The 18,694-nt window shown below is 42.1% G+C and overlaps 1 protein-coding gene across 3 annotated transcripts in view; it reads right to left on the bottom strand.

The window, feature by feature from the left end:
* The window catches only part of tmem181 (transmembrane protein 181), a 214,792-nt gene that overhangs the window by 158,869 nt on the left and 37,229 nt on the right, over nt 1-18,694 (bottom strand). For all 3 annotated transcript variants that reach the window (XM_080200317.1, XM_080200318.1, XM_080200319.1), the window contains 3 exons: nt 7,593-7,696; nt 4,989-5,050; nt 2,388-2,478 (listed from right to left, as the gene is read on the bottom strand). In XM_080200317.1, coding sequence (XP_080056443.1) covers nt 2,388-2,478; nt 4,989-5,050; nt 7,593-7,696 — 257 coding nt within the window. The remainder of the gene's footprint in view (nt 1-2,387; nt 2,479-4,988; nt 5,051-7,592; nt 7,697-18,694) is intronic.

Here is an 18,694-nt window from a genome sequence, read left to right as displayed (position 1 = left end):
CTGAAAGCTAAGCATAACGGACACACAAAGTGGGTTGGCTTTTGGCAACAAATTTTTAATTTCTGCACCCCTTCCATAACTGTGTGCACCAGTATTGTGGAAACTCTACCTGCAGAGAGCAGCAGTTGCATAGAGCTTACAGCAGGATCACAGCCCATGACTTTTCAACTTCATTTTGATTAGTCGTAATTCACAGATTGCACACTTACAATTACACCCAATCAGAATGATGAATCAGTCCTAAAGCACCTTGTCCATAATTTCCATTTTCTCCTTTCAAAGTGTTCAGCATGAAGAAAGTTAAGGTGAGCCCTCCTGCCCATCTCAAAATCTACACTGCAGTTTAAATTTTGAGATCTGAGACTGGATGGCAGTCAGTCATTTTCACCTTTCAAACTACGTATTCTTAGAGGTTTACAACATGAAAATGGGCCCTTCAGCCCAACTTGTCCACACCACCCTTTTTTTTTAAAACCACTAAACTAGTGCCAATTGCCCGCATTTGGCCCATTCCCTCTATGCCCATCTCACCTGTCTAACTATCTAAATGCTTTTTAAAATTCAGAATTGTACCCACTTCTACTGCTACCTCTGACAGCTCATTCCAGACACTCACACCCTCTCTGTGAAAAAATTGCCCCTCTGGACCCTTTTGTATCTCTCCCCTCTCACCTTACACCTATGCACTCTAGTTTCAGACTTTGGAAAAAGATGTTGACTATCTAGCTAATCTATGCCCCTTATTATTTTATAGAACTCTATAAGATCACCCCTAAGCCTTCTATGCTCCAGGGAAAAAAGTCCCAGTCTATCCAGCCTCTCCTCATAATTCAAACCATCAAGTCACAGTAGCATCCTAGTAAATCATTTCCACACTCTTTCTAGTTTAATAATATCCTTTCTATAATAGGGTGACCAGAACTGTACACAATATTCCAAGTGTGGCCTTAGCAATGTCTTGTACAACTTCAACAAGATGCCCCAACTCCTGTATTCAACGTTCTGACCAATGAAACCAAGTATGCCCAGTGCCTTCTTCACCACTCTGTCCACCTGTCACTCCACTTTCACAGTAAAAAGTCTGACAACACCAGGTTTTAGTCCAACCGATTTATTTGATAGTAAACTCACAAGCTTTCAGGTTAGCCCCTTCGTCAGGTGAATGGAGAGTTCTGGCCTCAGACAGAGCATATGAAGCACAGACAGTTTAGAGATTACTGATTAGAATGCGAATCTTTACACCTAACCTGCTGTTCAAGTCCTGAAGTGGCTGACAATGTGCGTGGAAGGAGCACTGATCACAGGTTAAAGAGATGTGTATTGTCTCCAGACAGTACAGTAAGTGAGGTTTTGCAAACCCAGGCAAGTCACGTGAAGAAAGTTAAGGTTAAGGTGAGCCCTCCTGCCCATCTCAAAATCTACACTGCAGTTTAAATTTTGAGATCTGAGACTGGATGGCAGTCAGTCATTTTCACCTTTCAAACTACATATTTGAGACTTGACTTGCCTGGGTTTGCAAAACCTCACTTACTGTACTGTCTGGAGACAATACACATCTCTTTAACCTGTGATCAGTGCTCTTTCCACACACATTGTCAGCCACTTCAGGACTTGAACAGCAGGTTAGGTGTAAAGATTCGCATTCTAATCAGTAATCTCTAAACTGTCTGTGCTTCATATGCTCTGTCTGAGGCCAGAACTCTCCACTCACCTGACGAAGGGGCTAACCCGAAAGTTTGTGAGTTTACTATCAAATAAATCGGTTGGACTAAAACCTGGTGTTGTCAGACTTTTTACTGTGTTTACTCCAGTTCAACGCCGGCATATCCACATCATGACTCCACTTTCAAGCAGCTATGAACCTGTACTCCCAATCTCTTTGTTCTATAACTCTCCCCAACGCCCTACCATTTGGTACATTGAACCCAGCCCTGGTTCAACCTACCAAAATGCATCAACTCGCATTTATCTGAATTAAACTTCATCTGCCATTCGTCAGCCCTCTGGCCCAATTGATCAAGATCCCATTGCAATCCTAGATAACTTTCTTCACTATCCACTATGCCACCAATCCTGCAAACTTATTAACCATGCCTCCAAAATTCTCATCCAAATCATTAATATAAATGACAAATAACAGTGGACTCAGCACCGATCCCTGAGGCACACCACTGGTTCCAGGCCTCCAGTTTGAAAAACAATGCTCTACAACCATCTCCTATCTTCTGTCATCAATTTTGTATCCATTTAGCTACCTCACCCTGGATCCTGTGAGATTTAACCTTGTGCAACAACCTACCATGCAGTATTTTATCAAAGGCCTTGCTAAAATAACTTGTAAAATGAAATGAAGTAAAATAACTTGCCCCTTGCTTGGATAACCATACCTGCGGACTTGTTTAGTTCAAAGCGGCACATTAACCAGAGTTCTTGATTGTACGTGGATAACCCAGGTGTTTGCAACTTTAAAGGGACAGTCTGGTGACAAAAGAAAAAATAATTAAATGTTGACCTCTGATGATTACTTGGTGGTATTAGTATGTACCAATTAACTGCAATTCAATTCCATATGGGATTCGGACAGTCAGTTTAAATGAATCCTAGAATCCAAAATTTACCTTCTTGTCACCCAGACTGACAATGAATACTAAAAAATGGCTTGGGTTCAGCTCTAGATTGTGCTTCATGCCAGTTTCCTGAAGCCTAGTTATTTGAAATATGTTTTTATTCCTTTGTACATAAATGCATGTATTCAATCTCAGAATCACAGAACTGTTGTAGCTCAAGAAGCCATTTGGCCCATCATGGGTGCACCAGCTCCCAAAATAAGCATTATGATTTAGTGCCATTCCCATCTTCTCCCTGTACCCCTGCACAGTGTTTCTATTCAAATACTCATCCAATGAGAACAACTAATGTGGTTCCACAGTTTAAGAAGGACTGAGGAGATAAGCTAGGAAACTACAGACCAGTGAGCCTCATATCAGTCGTAGGGAAAATAATGGAAAAAATTCTGAAGGATAGAATCTAGTTGTGAAGTTGAGTTTTTAAAGAAATAAATAATGCTTATAAAGATAGAAAAGAACTATAAAAAATGTTAGAAGGAAAGAAAACAGTGCGGTCCCTTTAAAAGCTCTTTTTGAGTTCTATGCTAAAATGTAGAGTGTACACAAACTGCAGGTTGCAACATTTGTTTGAAAAGGACCAAAAGCATCAGGGTTGCCTTCGTAACCGGCTCTGCAGGTTTTTGCATTTTTGTTAGCCTATGAGTTTAGAGAAGACACAGCTATTAAGACCCTATCAGATTTGAATTTGATAGTGTTGACAACCTCAGACCAATCGTGGCATAAGAAAACTATGAGGTCATAGCAAGTAGAAAGGCAAAAGCAACAGCCATTTCAACAGAAAACATCCTGGAAGAACATCGCCAGAGGCCAGGGCAGCCAGTCAAACAAGCCAGCATTCATTTCTAGAGCATCACACCATTCTGCCAGTTTAAATATCTCTTAAGAAAATTATCCAGCTATCTCACAGAAGGATACTGAATCAGAAAAACTTACAGGCAGCAGACAACTACCGAAGAACTCCAAAAACCTCCGAATGCTATCAGAGCTGGGTATATATTATTTTTGATTTATTTTGTTTCTATTATTATGGTTTTGATAATGAATGTTCCTTGCATTTTAGTTGAAACGGACTTTAATATATTACTCGTTTAGTTAAAGTTCCTGGTTGTTTAAATAAAATACATTAATTATTAAATTAAAGCAAGTGTCAGGGCTTTATATTAATGAATCTCTAACCGTTAATTAAGAACAGATAACAACTTCCCAAATAATTACAGCAGATTACAACGCGAAGTTAGGGAGATTAACCTCTGCGTCGTAACAATTTCCATTTGGAGAGGCAAAGTTTGATCACGGATCGTCAGCGTGGTTTTGTTAGAGGAAGGTCAGGCCAAACAAATTTGATTAAACTCTTTGAAGAGGTGACAGGTGTGTAGATGGGGGTTGTGCAGTTGATGCAGTTTATATGGATTTTAGTAAAGCCCTTGACAGGGTTCTTCATAGGAGAATTATAAAGAAGGCAAATGCACATGGTATACATGGTAATGCGATAAAGTGGATTCAACAGGCAGCACAGTGGTTAGTGCTGCTGCTTCACGGTGCCAGGCACCCAGGTTTGATTCCCGGCTTGGGTCACTGTTTTTGCAAAGTCTACACATTCTCTCTGTGTCTGCGTGGTGCTCCAGTTCCTCTCTCAGTCTGAGAGAGATGCTGGGTAGGTGCATTGGCCATGCTAAATTCTCCCTCACTCTACCTGAACAGGTGTCAACGTGTGGCAGCTAGGAGATTTTCACAGTAACTTCATTGCGGTGTTAATGTAAGTCTATGTGTGACATTAATAAATAAACTTTGAACTTTAAACTGGAGGAGACAGAGGGTGATGACAGAAGAACAAAGAACAATACAGCACAGGAACAGGCCTTTGGCCCACCAAGCCTGCGCTGACCATGTTGTCTAATCTAGACTGACCACCTGTATTCCTCTATTCCCTGCCTGTTCATGTGTCTATCTAGATAAGCCTTAAATGTCGCTAACATGTCTGTCTCAATCACCTCACTTGGCAGTGGCCCACCACCCTCTGTGTAAAAAATTTGCCCCACACATCTCAACAGAACCTTTCTCCCCTTACCTTGAACTTGTTCCCCCTTGTAATTGCCATTTCAGCCCTGGGAGAAAGCTTCCAACCAGAACTTTTACCATGATGTAACATGGAATCGCCTGGTGCAGGTTTTATGTTGCATCACTGACAGTATCCAATTTTTTGGGTTATAATTTGTTTTATGATCACTAAACCAAGACCCCAAAATAGTAACCCTGGCAACAACAAGCAAACAGGAGCAAAGGATACAGAACAGTGAAAGCTAGTTAGCAGATTCCCAAATCCTGTATGAAACAAATAAACGCTTCACAGCACACACTCACCAGACTATCTTTGATTTTGGGTGAACTTGGCAGCAATGCTCTGGATGTGATAATTTCTGGACCTACAATCAGAAGGAATAGATCATGAGAAACAAAATTACAACTATCTCAGGTGGGATGGTGAAGAGATAGGGAGGAATGACGAGCAATGAGGGAGATCAGTGCAACTCTTGCCACCTGCCTCAATTTTAAGAGACATTAGAGAATATTCTATGTTAATTTCTCTCTTATTTTGCATGGAAAATTTGCATTCTAGCCAGTTTCTCTACCCAATTAGTGCTCATAATGGTGATCCAATGCAGGAAATATTGCTGAAAATAAGAAACACTCTGTTGGAAGCTTTTTGTCTTGAACTCATCAGGATAGATGCAAGAAAACCAAATTTCAAAGTGGGATAAAACATTTATACTTCTTTCATCGGCGCTGATGAGTGCAAGATGAAAATGCTCTGTGACCAGAGAATGACAACAGCAACAGTGGCAATATTAGCTGTAAGGGCAATTGTGACAATGAAAGTCAAATGCGGAGCAGTAGTGTCACCTGTGAGGGTGGCTGTGAGGGGAAGGCAATGTTGTCTGTGGAGTGAGGGTGATGCCTCTGAGGAAAGGAAAAGAGTGATACCTGTGAAGAAGAGATGATGGCTGTGAGAGAAGGGGGAGCCTTTGAGGAGCAGGAGCGGCACCTGCGAGGAGAGGGCAGGGGGGCTAGACCGGCCGACAGGGGAGGCGGCACCAGCAAAGGGAGGATGGTGGGGCCAGTGGTGGAGGAGGGAAGGGCAGTGGTGGGGGTGTGGCAAGTCAGGCAGACAGATAGGGCAGGGTGGCTAGCGGGGGTGGCGGGGCGGTGGGGGGGGGGGCACGTCAGGCCAGGCTGGGATGGCCTTCAGCATAGCTTTCAGCACCCTCATCATAAGTGCCATAGCTTCCTGTGGCTTCCCGCCAAAGTTGGTTGACCCCACGTAACTGTATATTTTTTCAGCCCTTTCTATAGCCTGAGCAATCTTGTCAAGTTAATTTCTGCCTCTGCTGTGATGTTATTCACACTGCAAACGAACCTATTTCTTAACATCTTGTGTGTTGATCGAAATTCACATTGTTCAGCTAATTGCCTTAATTGTGCCATAAGTGTTGCTAACATTTCCCTTGGGTTTCTCATTATAGAATTAAGTTTACATCACTGCATTATCACTGATGGATTTTAGATGATCATGCTCTTTGACCAGTTCAACTAACTGCTCAAACATTCCTGTATCTGGGGCCTCTGGAGAAGTCAAACTTCAAATTAGGTGATAAGTCTAAGTCCCACAGGCCGTTAGAGGACTACCTTCTGCTTTTCCTCTGTCCCAATTTCATTGGCCCTAAAAATTAAATCGGAGATGCCCCATATATTGGATCCACTGCTCTATTTCAGGGTCAAACGGTTCCAACTTTCCAACTAAAGACATATTGGCACTCAAGTTATTGCAGTATTATTTCTTAACAGAGTTACAATTCAAGGTCTGTTCTTCCAACGTGTAGCAGATGACAGAAAAAAGCTTTGCTTTACGTCATGGCCAAATGTAATAACTGCAAGAAATTGACTAACAAAAGATAAATGACCAGGTGATTTATTTGGGAAAAGCAACTACATACACAGGACAGCAAGAAAGCTTGTGAACTCAGTGACTCCCCGACTCCAACAGTCAATTTCAACTGTCAAACAATTGCCTCTCTGTGGATTGGGTCATGCAAACTCCAATAAATTTGACACCACTCTCCGCACAAAAAGGTACACATCATCACAGGTTACAAAACCTTTAGAAATTTTATGACATTGAAAGGAATAAATAATTTGAGAGCATTTTGCAACTGAATTGAATTCAGCTGTGTTCATTTTTGTTTCTATTTAATTTTATTTTTCAATAATTTAGATTTATACTACATGGTTTGTTTGAATGTTAATGATCTCCCAGTTGAAGGGTTCAAAAATTTATAGTGGTAATCCAATGTTTTTAAACCGTGTGAATCTTAATAGTTAAAAAAATTCAGTTCATCGTGTGTCTATGCCTGATCATATAGATTTTGAAGAGGATCATATTGGACTTGAAATGTTTACACTGTTTCTCTCTCCACTGCCAGACCTGCTGAGTATTTCCAGTACTTCCTGCCTTTATGCCGGATTACACATCTTGGTTTTCAGAAAATTTGGGGTTTCTTTTGGATGTACAAGAAATATTTTCTGGATTGTACCCAAAATGCACACAATACACACACACAAATGTGAGCTTGCACTATGGCTGAAGTTGTTGACAGAGACAATGTCAGGTAATTTGCAGACTGACACAAAAAGAAAATGACATGAAAGCTACCAGATTGTTGTAAAAACACAAAGTGGTCATTGTTCACTCAATTCTTTCAGGGCAATTATGGATAGACATAAAGAAAATGTTCAATGTCACCACATGTTTCAAAATCAAATTTCAGAAACGATCTATCACTACGTGCAGAAAAATGATCACATCTCGGAAGGCAAAATCCCTTTTCATAAAGATATGATTTGAGCTTTGTTAACAATTAGTGTCTTGATATGGTGTATAAAATTCAAGTTCCGTACTTTTGTACTTACCAGCTATTCCAATTAAAACTATCAGCCCAAAACAGATGAAGAATACGACAAACACCAAAACAAAATGCCTCTTTGAGAGCGTATATAATCGCATTGGTGCTATCCTGCGAAGAACAGATCAACAAAACGTCAATGTAAAAAAGAAACAAAATATCTATAATCATTGGACTAAAGTTACATTCAATACAATCTTCTCAGGTTACATCATACGCTGTCATATATGCCACCAAATTCTAGACCCATTCATAGAAACTAGGAACGGGAATATGCCATTCGGCCCTTTGAGCCTGCTTTGCTGTCATTCAATACGATCGTGGCTTATCTGCTATCTCAACACCAGATTCTCGTTTTCTCCCCTGATGCCATGAAAAGCAAAAACATTATTTAGCTTTTTTTTCAATACATTCAGTGACTTGGCCTCCACAGCCTTCTGCGGCAGAGAATTCTGCAGGTTCACTCCCAAAGAACAAAGCACAAAAAAAATTACAGCACAGGAATAGGCCCTTCTGCCCTCCAAGCCTGCACTAACCGTGCTGCCCGACTGAACTAAAACCCCTCTATTCTTCCAGGGACTGTATCCCTCTATTCCTATCCTATTCATGTAGGATCTTTGTCACGATGCCCCTTAAAAGTCACTGTCATATCTGCTTCCACGACCTCCCCTGGCAGCGAGTTCCAGGCACCCACCATACCCTTTGAATGAAGAGATTTTTCCTCATCTCAGTCCTAAATTGTCTACCCCATATCCTGAGACTGTGTCCCCAGGTTCTAGACTCACCAACCAGGGAAAAATGTTCTCCTGCATCTCATCAATCAAGCCTGTTAGAATTTTATATATTTGATTCAGTCTTCCAGGTTCTAGTGAATACAGGCCCAGTGGAACCAATCTCTCCTCATAAGACAGACCCGCCAACCCCAATACCAGTTCAGTAAACCTCTGCTACACTTCCTCTAAGGCAAATACACCCTTTCTCAGGTAGGAAGGAAAAAAACTGCAAGCAATACTCCAGGTGTGGTCTGGCAACCACAATTTCAAATTCTCCTGCAATGAACATGAGAACACAAGAACAAGGAGAGGAGTGGGCAATTTAGCCCCTTCAGCCTGCTCCACCATTCAATACGATCATGGCTGATCTCATCTCAGCCTCAACTCCTACCCGTTCACCATAGTTCTTCAACTAATTAAAAATTCATCCACTATTTCCAAAAATATACTTAATCTCCCGGCATCCATAATGCTCTGAGGTATTTAATTCCACAAACTCACAACCCTTAAGAGAAGTAATTTGCTTTAAATCTACCACCCATTATCCTAAAACTATGACCAGTTGTTCTAGATTGTCCGTCAAGAGGAAATATCCTCTCCACGTCTACTTTGTCAATTCCTCTCATCCTGCACACCTCAATTAGATACAAAGAATAAAAACAAAGAACCAAGAAAATTACAGCACAGGAACAGGCCCTTCAGGCCTCCAAGCCTACACCAACCATGCTGCCTGACTTAACTAAAACCCCCTACCCTTCCAAGGACCACATCCTTCCATTCCCATCCTATTCATGTATTTGTCAAGACGCCCCTTAAAAGTCACGATTGTATCTGCTTTCACTGCCTCCACCAGCAGTGAGTTCCAGGCACCCACCACCCTCTGTGTAAAAAAACCTGCCTCGTACATCTCCTTTAAACCTTGCCCCTCGACCCCTAGTAATTGATTCTTCCACCTGGGAAAAAGTTTCCGGCTATCTATTCTGTTCATGCCTCTTATAATCCTGTAGACTTCTATCAGGTCGCTTCTCAACCTCTGTTGTTCCTTGTCTCATTCTTCTGAACTCCAAGCAGTAAAGGCCTAAATTGCCCAATCTCTCTTCGAAAGACAAATCCCTCATCTCTTGAAGCAATCTAGTCAACCTCCTCTGAACCACCTCCAATGCAACTACATTTCTCCTCAATTAAGGGGACAAATACTGTACGTAATATTCCAAATGCAGTCTCACTAATGCTCTGGACAGTGGTCACACACTTCACTACATTTATTTTCTATACTTTTAGCAATAAATACCAAGATTTCATTTGCCACCTTTATCACCTGCTGGACCTGTATACTAGCTTTCTGTGATTGATGCACGAGGACACCCAGATCCCTCTGCACCAAAGCATTCCATAGTTTCTCTCCATTTAGATAATAATTTGTCGTTGTGTTTTCCCTACCAAAATGGATAACCTCATACTTTCCACATTAAACTCTATCTGCCAACTTTTGCCCTATTCACTTAACCTATTCACAACATTTGTAAATTTCTATTTCATTACTGCAACTTTCTATCCCACCTATTTTAGTGTCATCTGTAAATTTGGCTATGGTACCTACTATCCCCACGTCCAAGTCATTCATATAGATGGTAAATAGTTGAGGCCCAATGACCAAACCCTGGAGTGACCTACTAGGTGCATGTCACCAACCAGAATGAGACCCATTTATTCCAGCTCTCTGCTTTTTATTGGTTGGCTAATCCACTATCTAAACTATTAAATTTCCCCTAATCCCATGTAAACCAACATTGTATGACACCTTATCTAATGCCTTGGACTTCCAGACATACTACATCCACCAGACCCCCATTATCCATCTCACCTGTTACATCTTCAAAAAACTTGAGCATATTAGTCAAACATGATTTACCCTTCATAAAACCAAACTGACTCTGAAATACATTTTGACTTTCTAAGTATCCTGTTATTACTTCAGTTGTAATGGATTTTAAGAATTTCCCAACAACAGATGTTAAACTAATTGGCCTATAGTTTCCTATATTTTGCTCCCTCCCTTTCTGAATTAGCGTTTTTCCAATTCACTGGAACCTTTCCTGCATCTAAGGAATTTCAGAATATTGAAACCAACAGATCCACTATTTCCAATGCCATTTCCTTTAAGCCCTAGGATGTAGGCCATCAGGATCTGGGGACTTGGCCGCCTACAATCCCGACAGTGCGCTAAGTAGTTTTTTTCCTCCTCCCTCTCTATAACCTCTGCATTTTCTATTACTATTGGGATGGTACTCATGTTCTCCACCATGCAAACTGAGGCAAAATATTGATTTAGTGTCTCAGCCATTTCTGCACTCCCCACTATTAACCCCCCAGCCTCATCTTCCAAGAGGACAATATTCACTTCAGCTACTCTCTTCCTCCTCATATACTTACAGAAGGTTTTGCTGTCTGTTTTAATCCCACTCAGGCCATATTTCCGCTCCCCTCGTATTTACCCTGCTAATCCTCCTGATACTAGAGTTAATTTAGCGTAGCTTATCGTCCTAATCTGCACATCTTTGGACTGTGGGAACACCCAGAAGAAACCCATGCAGACACAGGGAGAACGTGCAAACTCCACACAGGCAACAAGCTTTGTAAGTAGAACTTAAGAATATAAAGGGGGCAGCCACATTGCTGGGAGTGTTTATAGGCCCCCACCTAAAAAGAGCTGACGTTTCGAGTCCCGACTACCTTTTGTCAAAGCATCTTCTGGACTCAAAACGTCAGCTCTTTCCTCTCCTTACAGATGCTGCTAGGCCTGCTGAGATTTTCCAGCATTTTCTCTTTTGGTTTCAGATTCCAGCATCCACAGTAATTTACTTTTATCCAGAAGTCATGATGGAGGACAAAGATCAGTTGGAGACTTGAGCGGAGAGGTGGCAGATGGAACAGGATATAGATCAGTTGGAGACTTGAGCGGAGAGGTGGCAGATGGAACTTAATCTGGACAAATGTGAGGTAACGCATTTTGGAAAGTCTAATCCAAATAGGAAATATACAGCAAATGGCAGAACCCTTAGGAGTATTGATAGGCAAAGGGACTGAGTGTGTAGGTACACAGGTCACTGAAAGTGGCAATGCAAGTGGAGAAGGTAGTCAAGAAGACATATGGCATGCTTGTCTACATCGGCCAGGGCAACCAGTTTAAAAATTGACAAGTCATCTTGCGAACCTTAGTTAGGCCGCACTTGGAATATAGAGTTCAATTCTGGTTGCCACACTAACAGAAGGATGTGGAGGCTTTGGAGAGGGTACAGAAAAGATTTACCAGGATGTTGCCTGGTATGGAGAACATCAGCTATGAGAAGAGGTTGGAGAAACTAGATTTGTTCTCACTGGAACAATGGAGGTTGAGGGGTGACCTGATAGAAGTCTACAAGATTGTGAGAGGCATGGACAGAGTGGATAGTCAGAAGCTTTTTCCCAGAGTGGAAGAGTCAATTACTAGGGGGCATAGGTTTAAGGTGCGGGAGGCAAAGTTGAAAGGAGATGTACGAGGCAGATTTTTTGTTTACATAGAGGGTGGATGCCTGGAACTCGTTGCCAGGGAAGGTAGTGGAGGTGGATACAATAGTGACTTTTAAGTGGCATCTTGACAAATACATGAATAGGATAGGAATAGAGGGATATGATCCCCAGAAGGGAAGAGGGTTTTAGTTAAGTCAGGTAACTAATTCAGTGCAAGTTTGGAGGGCTGAAGGGCTTGTTCCTGTGCTGTAATTTTCTTTGTTCTCTTTGAGTTGTATAGAATTTTGGTGAGGCCACAGCTGGAGTACTGTGTGCAGTTCTGGTGGTCACATCATAGAAAGGATGTGAATGCAATGGAGGGGATACAGAGGAGGTTTGCCAGGATGCTGCCTGGGATGGAACATTTAAATTATAAAAGTTGGATAGGCTTGGGTTGTTTTCAATGGTCCAGAGAAGGCTGAGGAGTGGCCTAATTTAGGTGTTCAAAATTATGAGGGAGCAGCTGCTCCCCTTAGTTGAAGGGTCAACTATGAGAGGACACAAGTTAAAAGTGGGAAGTTAAGGGGGGATTTGAAGAAAAACGTTTTTACTAAGGAGGATGATGATGGTCTGGAATGTACTGAGCGGGTGGTGGAGGCAGGATGTCTCACATCCTTTAAAAAGTACCTGGATGAGTACTTGGCATGCCATAACATTAAAGGCTATGGGCCAAATGCTGGCAAGAGGGATTAGATAGGCAGATCAGGATATTTCTTCAGCGGTGCAGAAGCAATGGCCAGAGAGCCCCTTCTGCACTGTATTCTGTGACTCTGAGATCCCTACGGTTCCAGTTTGTTATAGACAAGTAGAAAAAATTCCTCAAAAAATTCAATCAAATTTGTGAGGCAGGATTTACCCCTCACAAAACCATGCTGACAATCCCGGACAAAGCTGCATTTTTCCAAATGGTCATAAATCCTATCCCTCAGGGCCCCTTCCATTAACTTACCAACCACTTAAGTAAGACTAATTGACCTATAATTACCGAAGTCATTCCTATTTCCTTTAGGACCATAGAACATTATAGCAAAGAAACAGGCCTTTTGGCCCTTCTTGGCTGTGCCAAACCATTTTTCTGCCTAGTCCCACTGACCTGAACCTGGATCATATCCCTCCACACCCCTCTCATCCATGTACCTGTCCAAGTTTTTCTTAAATGTTAAAAGTGAGCCCACTTCCACCACTTCATCTGGCAGCTCATTCCACACTCCCACCACTCTCTGTGTGAAGCCCCCCCGGCCATATTCCCTTTAAACTTTTCCCCCTTCACTCTTAACCCATGTCCTCTAGTTTTCTTCTCCCCTAGCCTCAGTGGAAAAATCCTGCTTGCATTCACTCTACCTATACCCATCATAATTTTATATACCTCTATCAAATCTCCCCTCATTCTTCTATGCTCCAGGGAATAAAGTCTTAACCCATTCAATCTTTCTCTGTAACTCAGTTTCTCAAGTCCTGGCAACATCCTTGTAAACCTTCTCTGCATTCTTTCAAACTTATTAATATCCCTTCCTGTAATCAGGTGACCAAATCTGCACACAATACTCTAAATTCGGCTCATCAATGTCTTATAGAACCTCACCATAACATTCCAACTCTTATACTCAATACTTTGATTTATAAAGGCCAATGTTCCAAAAGCACTCTTTACAACCCTATCTGTGACGCCACTTTTAGGGAATTATATATCTGTATTACCAGGTCCCACTGTTCTACTGCACTCTTCAGCGTCCTACCATTTACCATGTATGCTCTACCTTGGTTTGTCCTTCCAAAGTGCAATACCTCACACTTGTCTGCATTAAACTCCATCTGCCATTTTTCAGCCCATTTTTTAGCTGGTCCAAATCCCTCTGCCATCTTTGAAAACCTTCCTCACTGTCCACTACACCTGCAATCCTTGTATCATCAGCAAATTTGCTGATCCAATTTACCACATTATCATCCAGATCATTGATATGGATGACAAACAACAATGGACCCAGCACTGATCCCTGTGGCACACCACTAGTCACAGGCCTCCACTCGGAGAAGCAATCCTCCAATACCACTCTCTGGCTTCTTCCATTGAGCCAATGTTTAATCCAATTTACTACCTCTCCATGCATACCTAGCGATTGAACCTTCCTAACTAACTTAGTTAGGAAGGACCTTGTCAAAGGCCTTACTGAAGTCCATGTAGACAACATCCACTGCCTTCCCTTCATCCACTTTCCTGGTAAATGTATATAAATGATCTGGAGGAAAATGTAACTGGTTCGATTAGTAAGTTTGCGGTCAACACAAAGATTGGTGGATTTGCGGATCGCAAGGAGGATCATCAGGGGATACAGCAGGTTATAGATCAGTTGGAGACTTGGGTGGAGAGATGGCAGATGGAGTTTAATCCGGACAAATGTGAGGTAATGCAGTTTGGGAGGTTTAATACAGATAGGAAATATACAGTAAATGTCAGAACCCTTAAGAGTATTGATAGGCAAAGAGATCTGGGTATACAGGCACAGAGGTCACTGAAAGTGGCAATGCAGGTGAAGAAGGTAGTGAAGAAGGCATAAGGCATGCTTGCCTTCATCGGCGTGCCTTCATCGGCCAGGGCACTGAGTTTAAAAATTGGCAAGTCACATTGCAGTTTTATAGAACCTAAGTTAGGCCACACTTGGAATATATTGTTTAATTCTGCTCGCCACACTATCAGAAGGATGTGGAGGCAGTATAGAAAAGATTTACCAGGATGTTGCCTGGCATGGAAGGCATTAGCTATGAGGAGAGGTTGGAGAAACTTGGTTTGTTCTCACTGGAACAATGGAGTTTGAGGGGAGACTTGATAGAAGTCTACAAGAGGCATGGACAGAGTGGATAGTCAGAAACTTTTTCCCAGGATGTAAGAGTCAATTACTGGAGGACACAGGTGTAAGGTGCGAGAGGTAAGGTTTAAAGGAAATGTACGAGGCTGATTTTTAGACAAAGTAATGGATGCCTGGAACCTGTTGCCGGGGAGGTAGTGGAAGCAGATATGGTACTGACTTTTAAGGGGCGCCTCAACAAATACATGAATAGGATGGGAATAGAGGGATATGGTCCCTGAAAGGGTAGGGGGCTTTAGTTAAGTCGGGCAGCATGGTCGGTGCAGGCTTGGAGGGCCGAAGGGCCTGTTCCTGTGCTGTAATTTTCTTTGCTCTTTGTTCTCCTCCTAATTGGACTGCTTCCAAGCTTGCTAAGGTTCAGGGAGGGGGTGGCAGATGCTCTGAGGATGATTTTCCAATTGCACTTGGCAACATTCTTGTAAACCTCCTCTGCATTCCAGAACTGCATGCAATATTCAGTTGTGGCCTCACTAGTATTTGATACGATTCCATCATTATATCCTTACATTTCATATTCATACTTTCACATTCATGTGCCAATGAAAGACAGCACTTCACATGCCTACTTTACAACCTTGTCAACTTGAACTGCTGCTCTTAGGGACCTGTGTACTTGTACGCCAAGCTCTCTCACATCATGTACCCTTCTTCGTATTTGCCCATTTATTATATATCCCTGCAGCTGTTTGACCTCCTAAATACTCACACTTCGTATGTTAAAATCCATCTCTCACTTTATCGCCTACTCCACCAACCCATCGATAAATTCTACATTACCCGCTACATGGCTAATCTTTGTGTCATCTGCAAATTTTCCCAATCATAGCCCCTCCCCACAACCACATTCACATCCAAATCGTTGATATAAAGATCAAAACATTAATAACAGTACAACACAGGAATAAGCCTTTTGGCCCTCCAAGCTTGCACTGATCATGTTGTCCTAACTCGACCAATCACTTGTATCCTTCTATTCCTAGTCTATGTGTCTATCCAGATAAGTTTTAAATGTCACTAACGAATCTCCTCAACCACCTTATTTGGCAGTGCATTCCAGGCCACACCATTCTGTATAAAAAAAAACTTCCCCCACAGAACTCCATTGAACCTTCCCCCCACCCGCGTACTTTGAATTTGTGTCCCTCGTAGCTGTCATTTCTGCCCCGGGAAAAAGCTTCTAACTGTTCACCCTATATGTACCTCTCATAACTTTATAAACTTCTATCAGGTCGCTCCTCAGCCTCCATCTTTCCAGGGAGAATAATGGATTGTGTTTATTCAATCTCTCCTCATAACTAATACACTCCATACCAGACAACATCCTGATAAACCATTTCTGTACTCTCTCCAAAGCCTTCACGTCCTTCTGGTAGTGTAGTGACCAGAACTGAACAGTCTTCCAATCGTGGCCTCACCAACATTTCATACAACTGTATAACTTTTATACTCATTGCCCTGTCCCATAAAGGCAAGCATGCCATATGCTTTCTTCACCACCTTTTCCACCTGTGCTGCCATTTTTAAGGATCTGTGGACCTGCACACTCAGATATCTCTGTGTCTATGCTCCTGATGGTTCTGTCATTTATTTTATAGCTCCCACCTGAATTGGATTTACCAAAATGCATCACCTCACATTTGTCCAAATTAAATTCCATCTGCCAATTCCATTTCCACCCAATTTTCCAGCCTATTTATATCTTGCTGTATTCTCTGACAATCTTCATCACTATCCGCAACTCCACCAATCTTAGTATCATCCGCAAACTTGCTAATCAGAGCAGCTATGTTTTCTTCAAGTCATTTACATATATTACAAACAGCAAAGGTCCCAGCACTAATCCCTGTGGAACACCACGAGTTACAGACCTCCAAACAGAAAAATACCCTTCCACCTCTACTCTACCTTCTGTGGCCAAGCCAGTTCTGATTCCATCTAGCCAGTTCAGCCCTGATCCCGTGTGATTTAGTCTTTTGCACCAGCCTGCCACGAGGTACCTTGTCAAATGCTTTAAAATGCTTTACGAAAGTCCGTGTAGACAACATCCACGGTCCTTCCCTCATCAATCATTTTTGTCATCTCCTCAAAAAACTCAATTAACTTAGTGAGATATGACCTGCCTCATTCAAAACTATGCTGTCTCTTGCTGTCAAGACCATTCAGTTCAAATGCATATTGGTGGCAGCATGATGGCACAGTGGTTAGCACTGCAGCCTCACAGCACCAGCAACTCAGGTTCAATTCCTGGCTTGGGTCACTGTTTACGTGGAGTTTGCACATTCTCCCCGTGTCTGTGTGCTCCGAGTGCTCTGGTTTCCTCCCACAGTATGGAAGACGTGCTCTGAGCCGAACGGGTGCTGGAATGTGGCAACTAGGGAAATTTCACAGAAACTTCATTCCAGTGTTAATGTAAGCCTACTTGTGACTAATAAATAAACTTTAACTTAACTTTAGATCCTATCTCTAAGAATCTTCTCCAACAATTTCACTATCACTGAAATCAAGCTCACTAGCCTATAATTATCCAGGTTATCTCTGCTACCCTTCTTAAATAATGGAACAACATTGGCAATCCTCCAAACCTCTGGGACCTCACCAGTGGCCAACAAGGAAACAAAGATTTCTATTCGAGGCCCAGCAATTTTACTTCTCGTCTCCCTCAGTAATCTGGGAAAGATGCCATCTGGCTCCGGGTATTTGTCTACCTTAGTGCTTTTCATTCATCTAACACTTCCTCCCTCTTAATGATGACTTGTTCTAAAGGGTTTACAAGCCCCTCCAAGACACCATTAATTGATGTGTCCCTCTCCTTTGTGAATACCGATGCATTAAGGACCTTATCCACTTCCTTTGGTTCTATGCATAATTTCCCTCCTTTGCCCTCGAGTGGACTAACTCTTTCTCTAGCTACCCTCTTGTTCCTAATAGATGTATAAAATGCCTCGGGATTCTCCTTAATCCTGTCTGCCAAGGACGTTTCTTTTTGCTCTCCAACTCCCTGGAAAGTAAAAAAATTAACATTTATTTATCAGTGACAAGTAAGGCTTACTTGTACACTGCAATGAAGTTACTGTGAAATTGTTTGAGCACTTTTCTACTTTACCTATATTCTTCAAATGCTTCGTCTGTTTTTAGTTGCCTAGACCTCATGTATGCATCCTTTTTCTTTTGACTCGCAACTTCTCTGGTCAGAATTCCAGTATCCTGCCTTTCTATCTTTCATTTTCATTGGCACATGCCTGTCCTGCACTCAGATCAACTGCTCCTTAAAAGACTCCCAGATGCCAAATGTGGATTTATCCTCAAACAGCGGCGCCCAAACAACATTCTCCAAATCCTGCCTCATCTGGTTGTAGTTAGCCTTCCCCCAATTTAGCACATTAACCCTAGGACAACATTTATCCTTTTCCAGTATCAGTATCCAAAGTTTACGGAATTGTGATCAGTTTGCCATATGCTGCCCCACTACAACTTTGATGACCTGGGCGGGTTCATTTCCTAGTATTAGGTCCAGTATAACCTCCTTTCTAGTCCATCTATCCATGTATCATTCCAAAAAAACCTTCCTGGACACCATACTTTTTGGGCACCGTACTTACGCAAGGATATTTTGGCCTTGGAGGGAGTGCAGAGGAGGTTTACTAGGCTGATACCGGAGTTGAGGGGGTTGAGCTATGAGGAGAGGCTGAATAAATTAGGCTTGTACTCGTTAGAGTTTAGAAGAATGAGGGGAGATCTCATTGAGACGTATAAGATGATGAATGGGATGGATAGGATAGAGGTGGAGAGACTCTTCCCGCTCAGAAAGGATAGTAGGACTAGGGGGCACAGCCTCAAGATAAAGGGGGGTGCGGTTTAGAACGGAGTTGAGGAGGAACTTCTTCACTCAAAGGGTGGTGAATCTCTGGAATTCTCTGCCCGTT

Source organism: Carcharhinus amblyrhynchos, chromosome 12, assembly GCF_965287045.1.
Source record: "Carcharhinus amblyrhynchos chromosome 12, sCarAmb.v2.hapA, whole genome shotgun sequence".
Classification (NCBI taxonomy): domain Eukaryota; kingdom Metazoa; phylum Chordata; class Chondrichthyes; order Carcharhiniformes; family Carcharhinidae; genus Carcharhinus; species Carcharhinus amblyrhynchos.
This window is presented reverse-complemented; position numbering and strand designations above follow the sequence as displayed.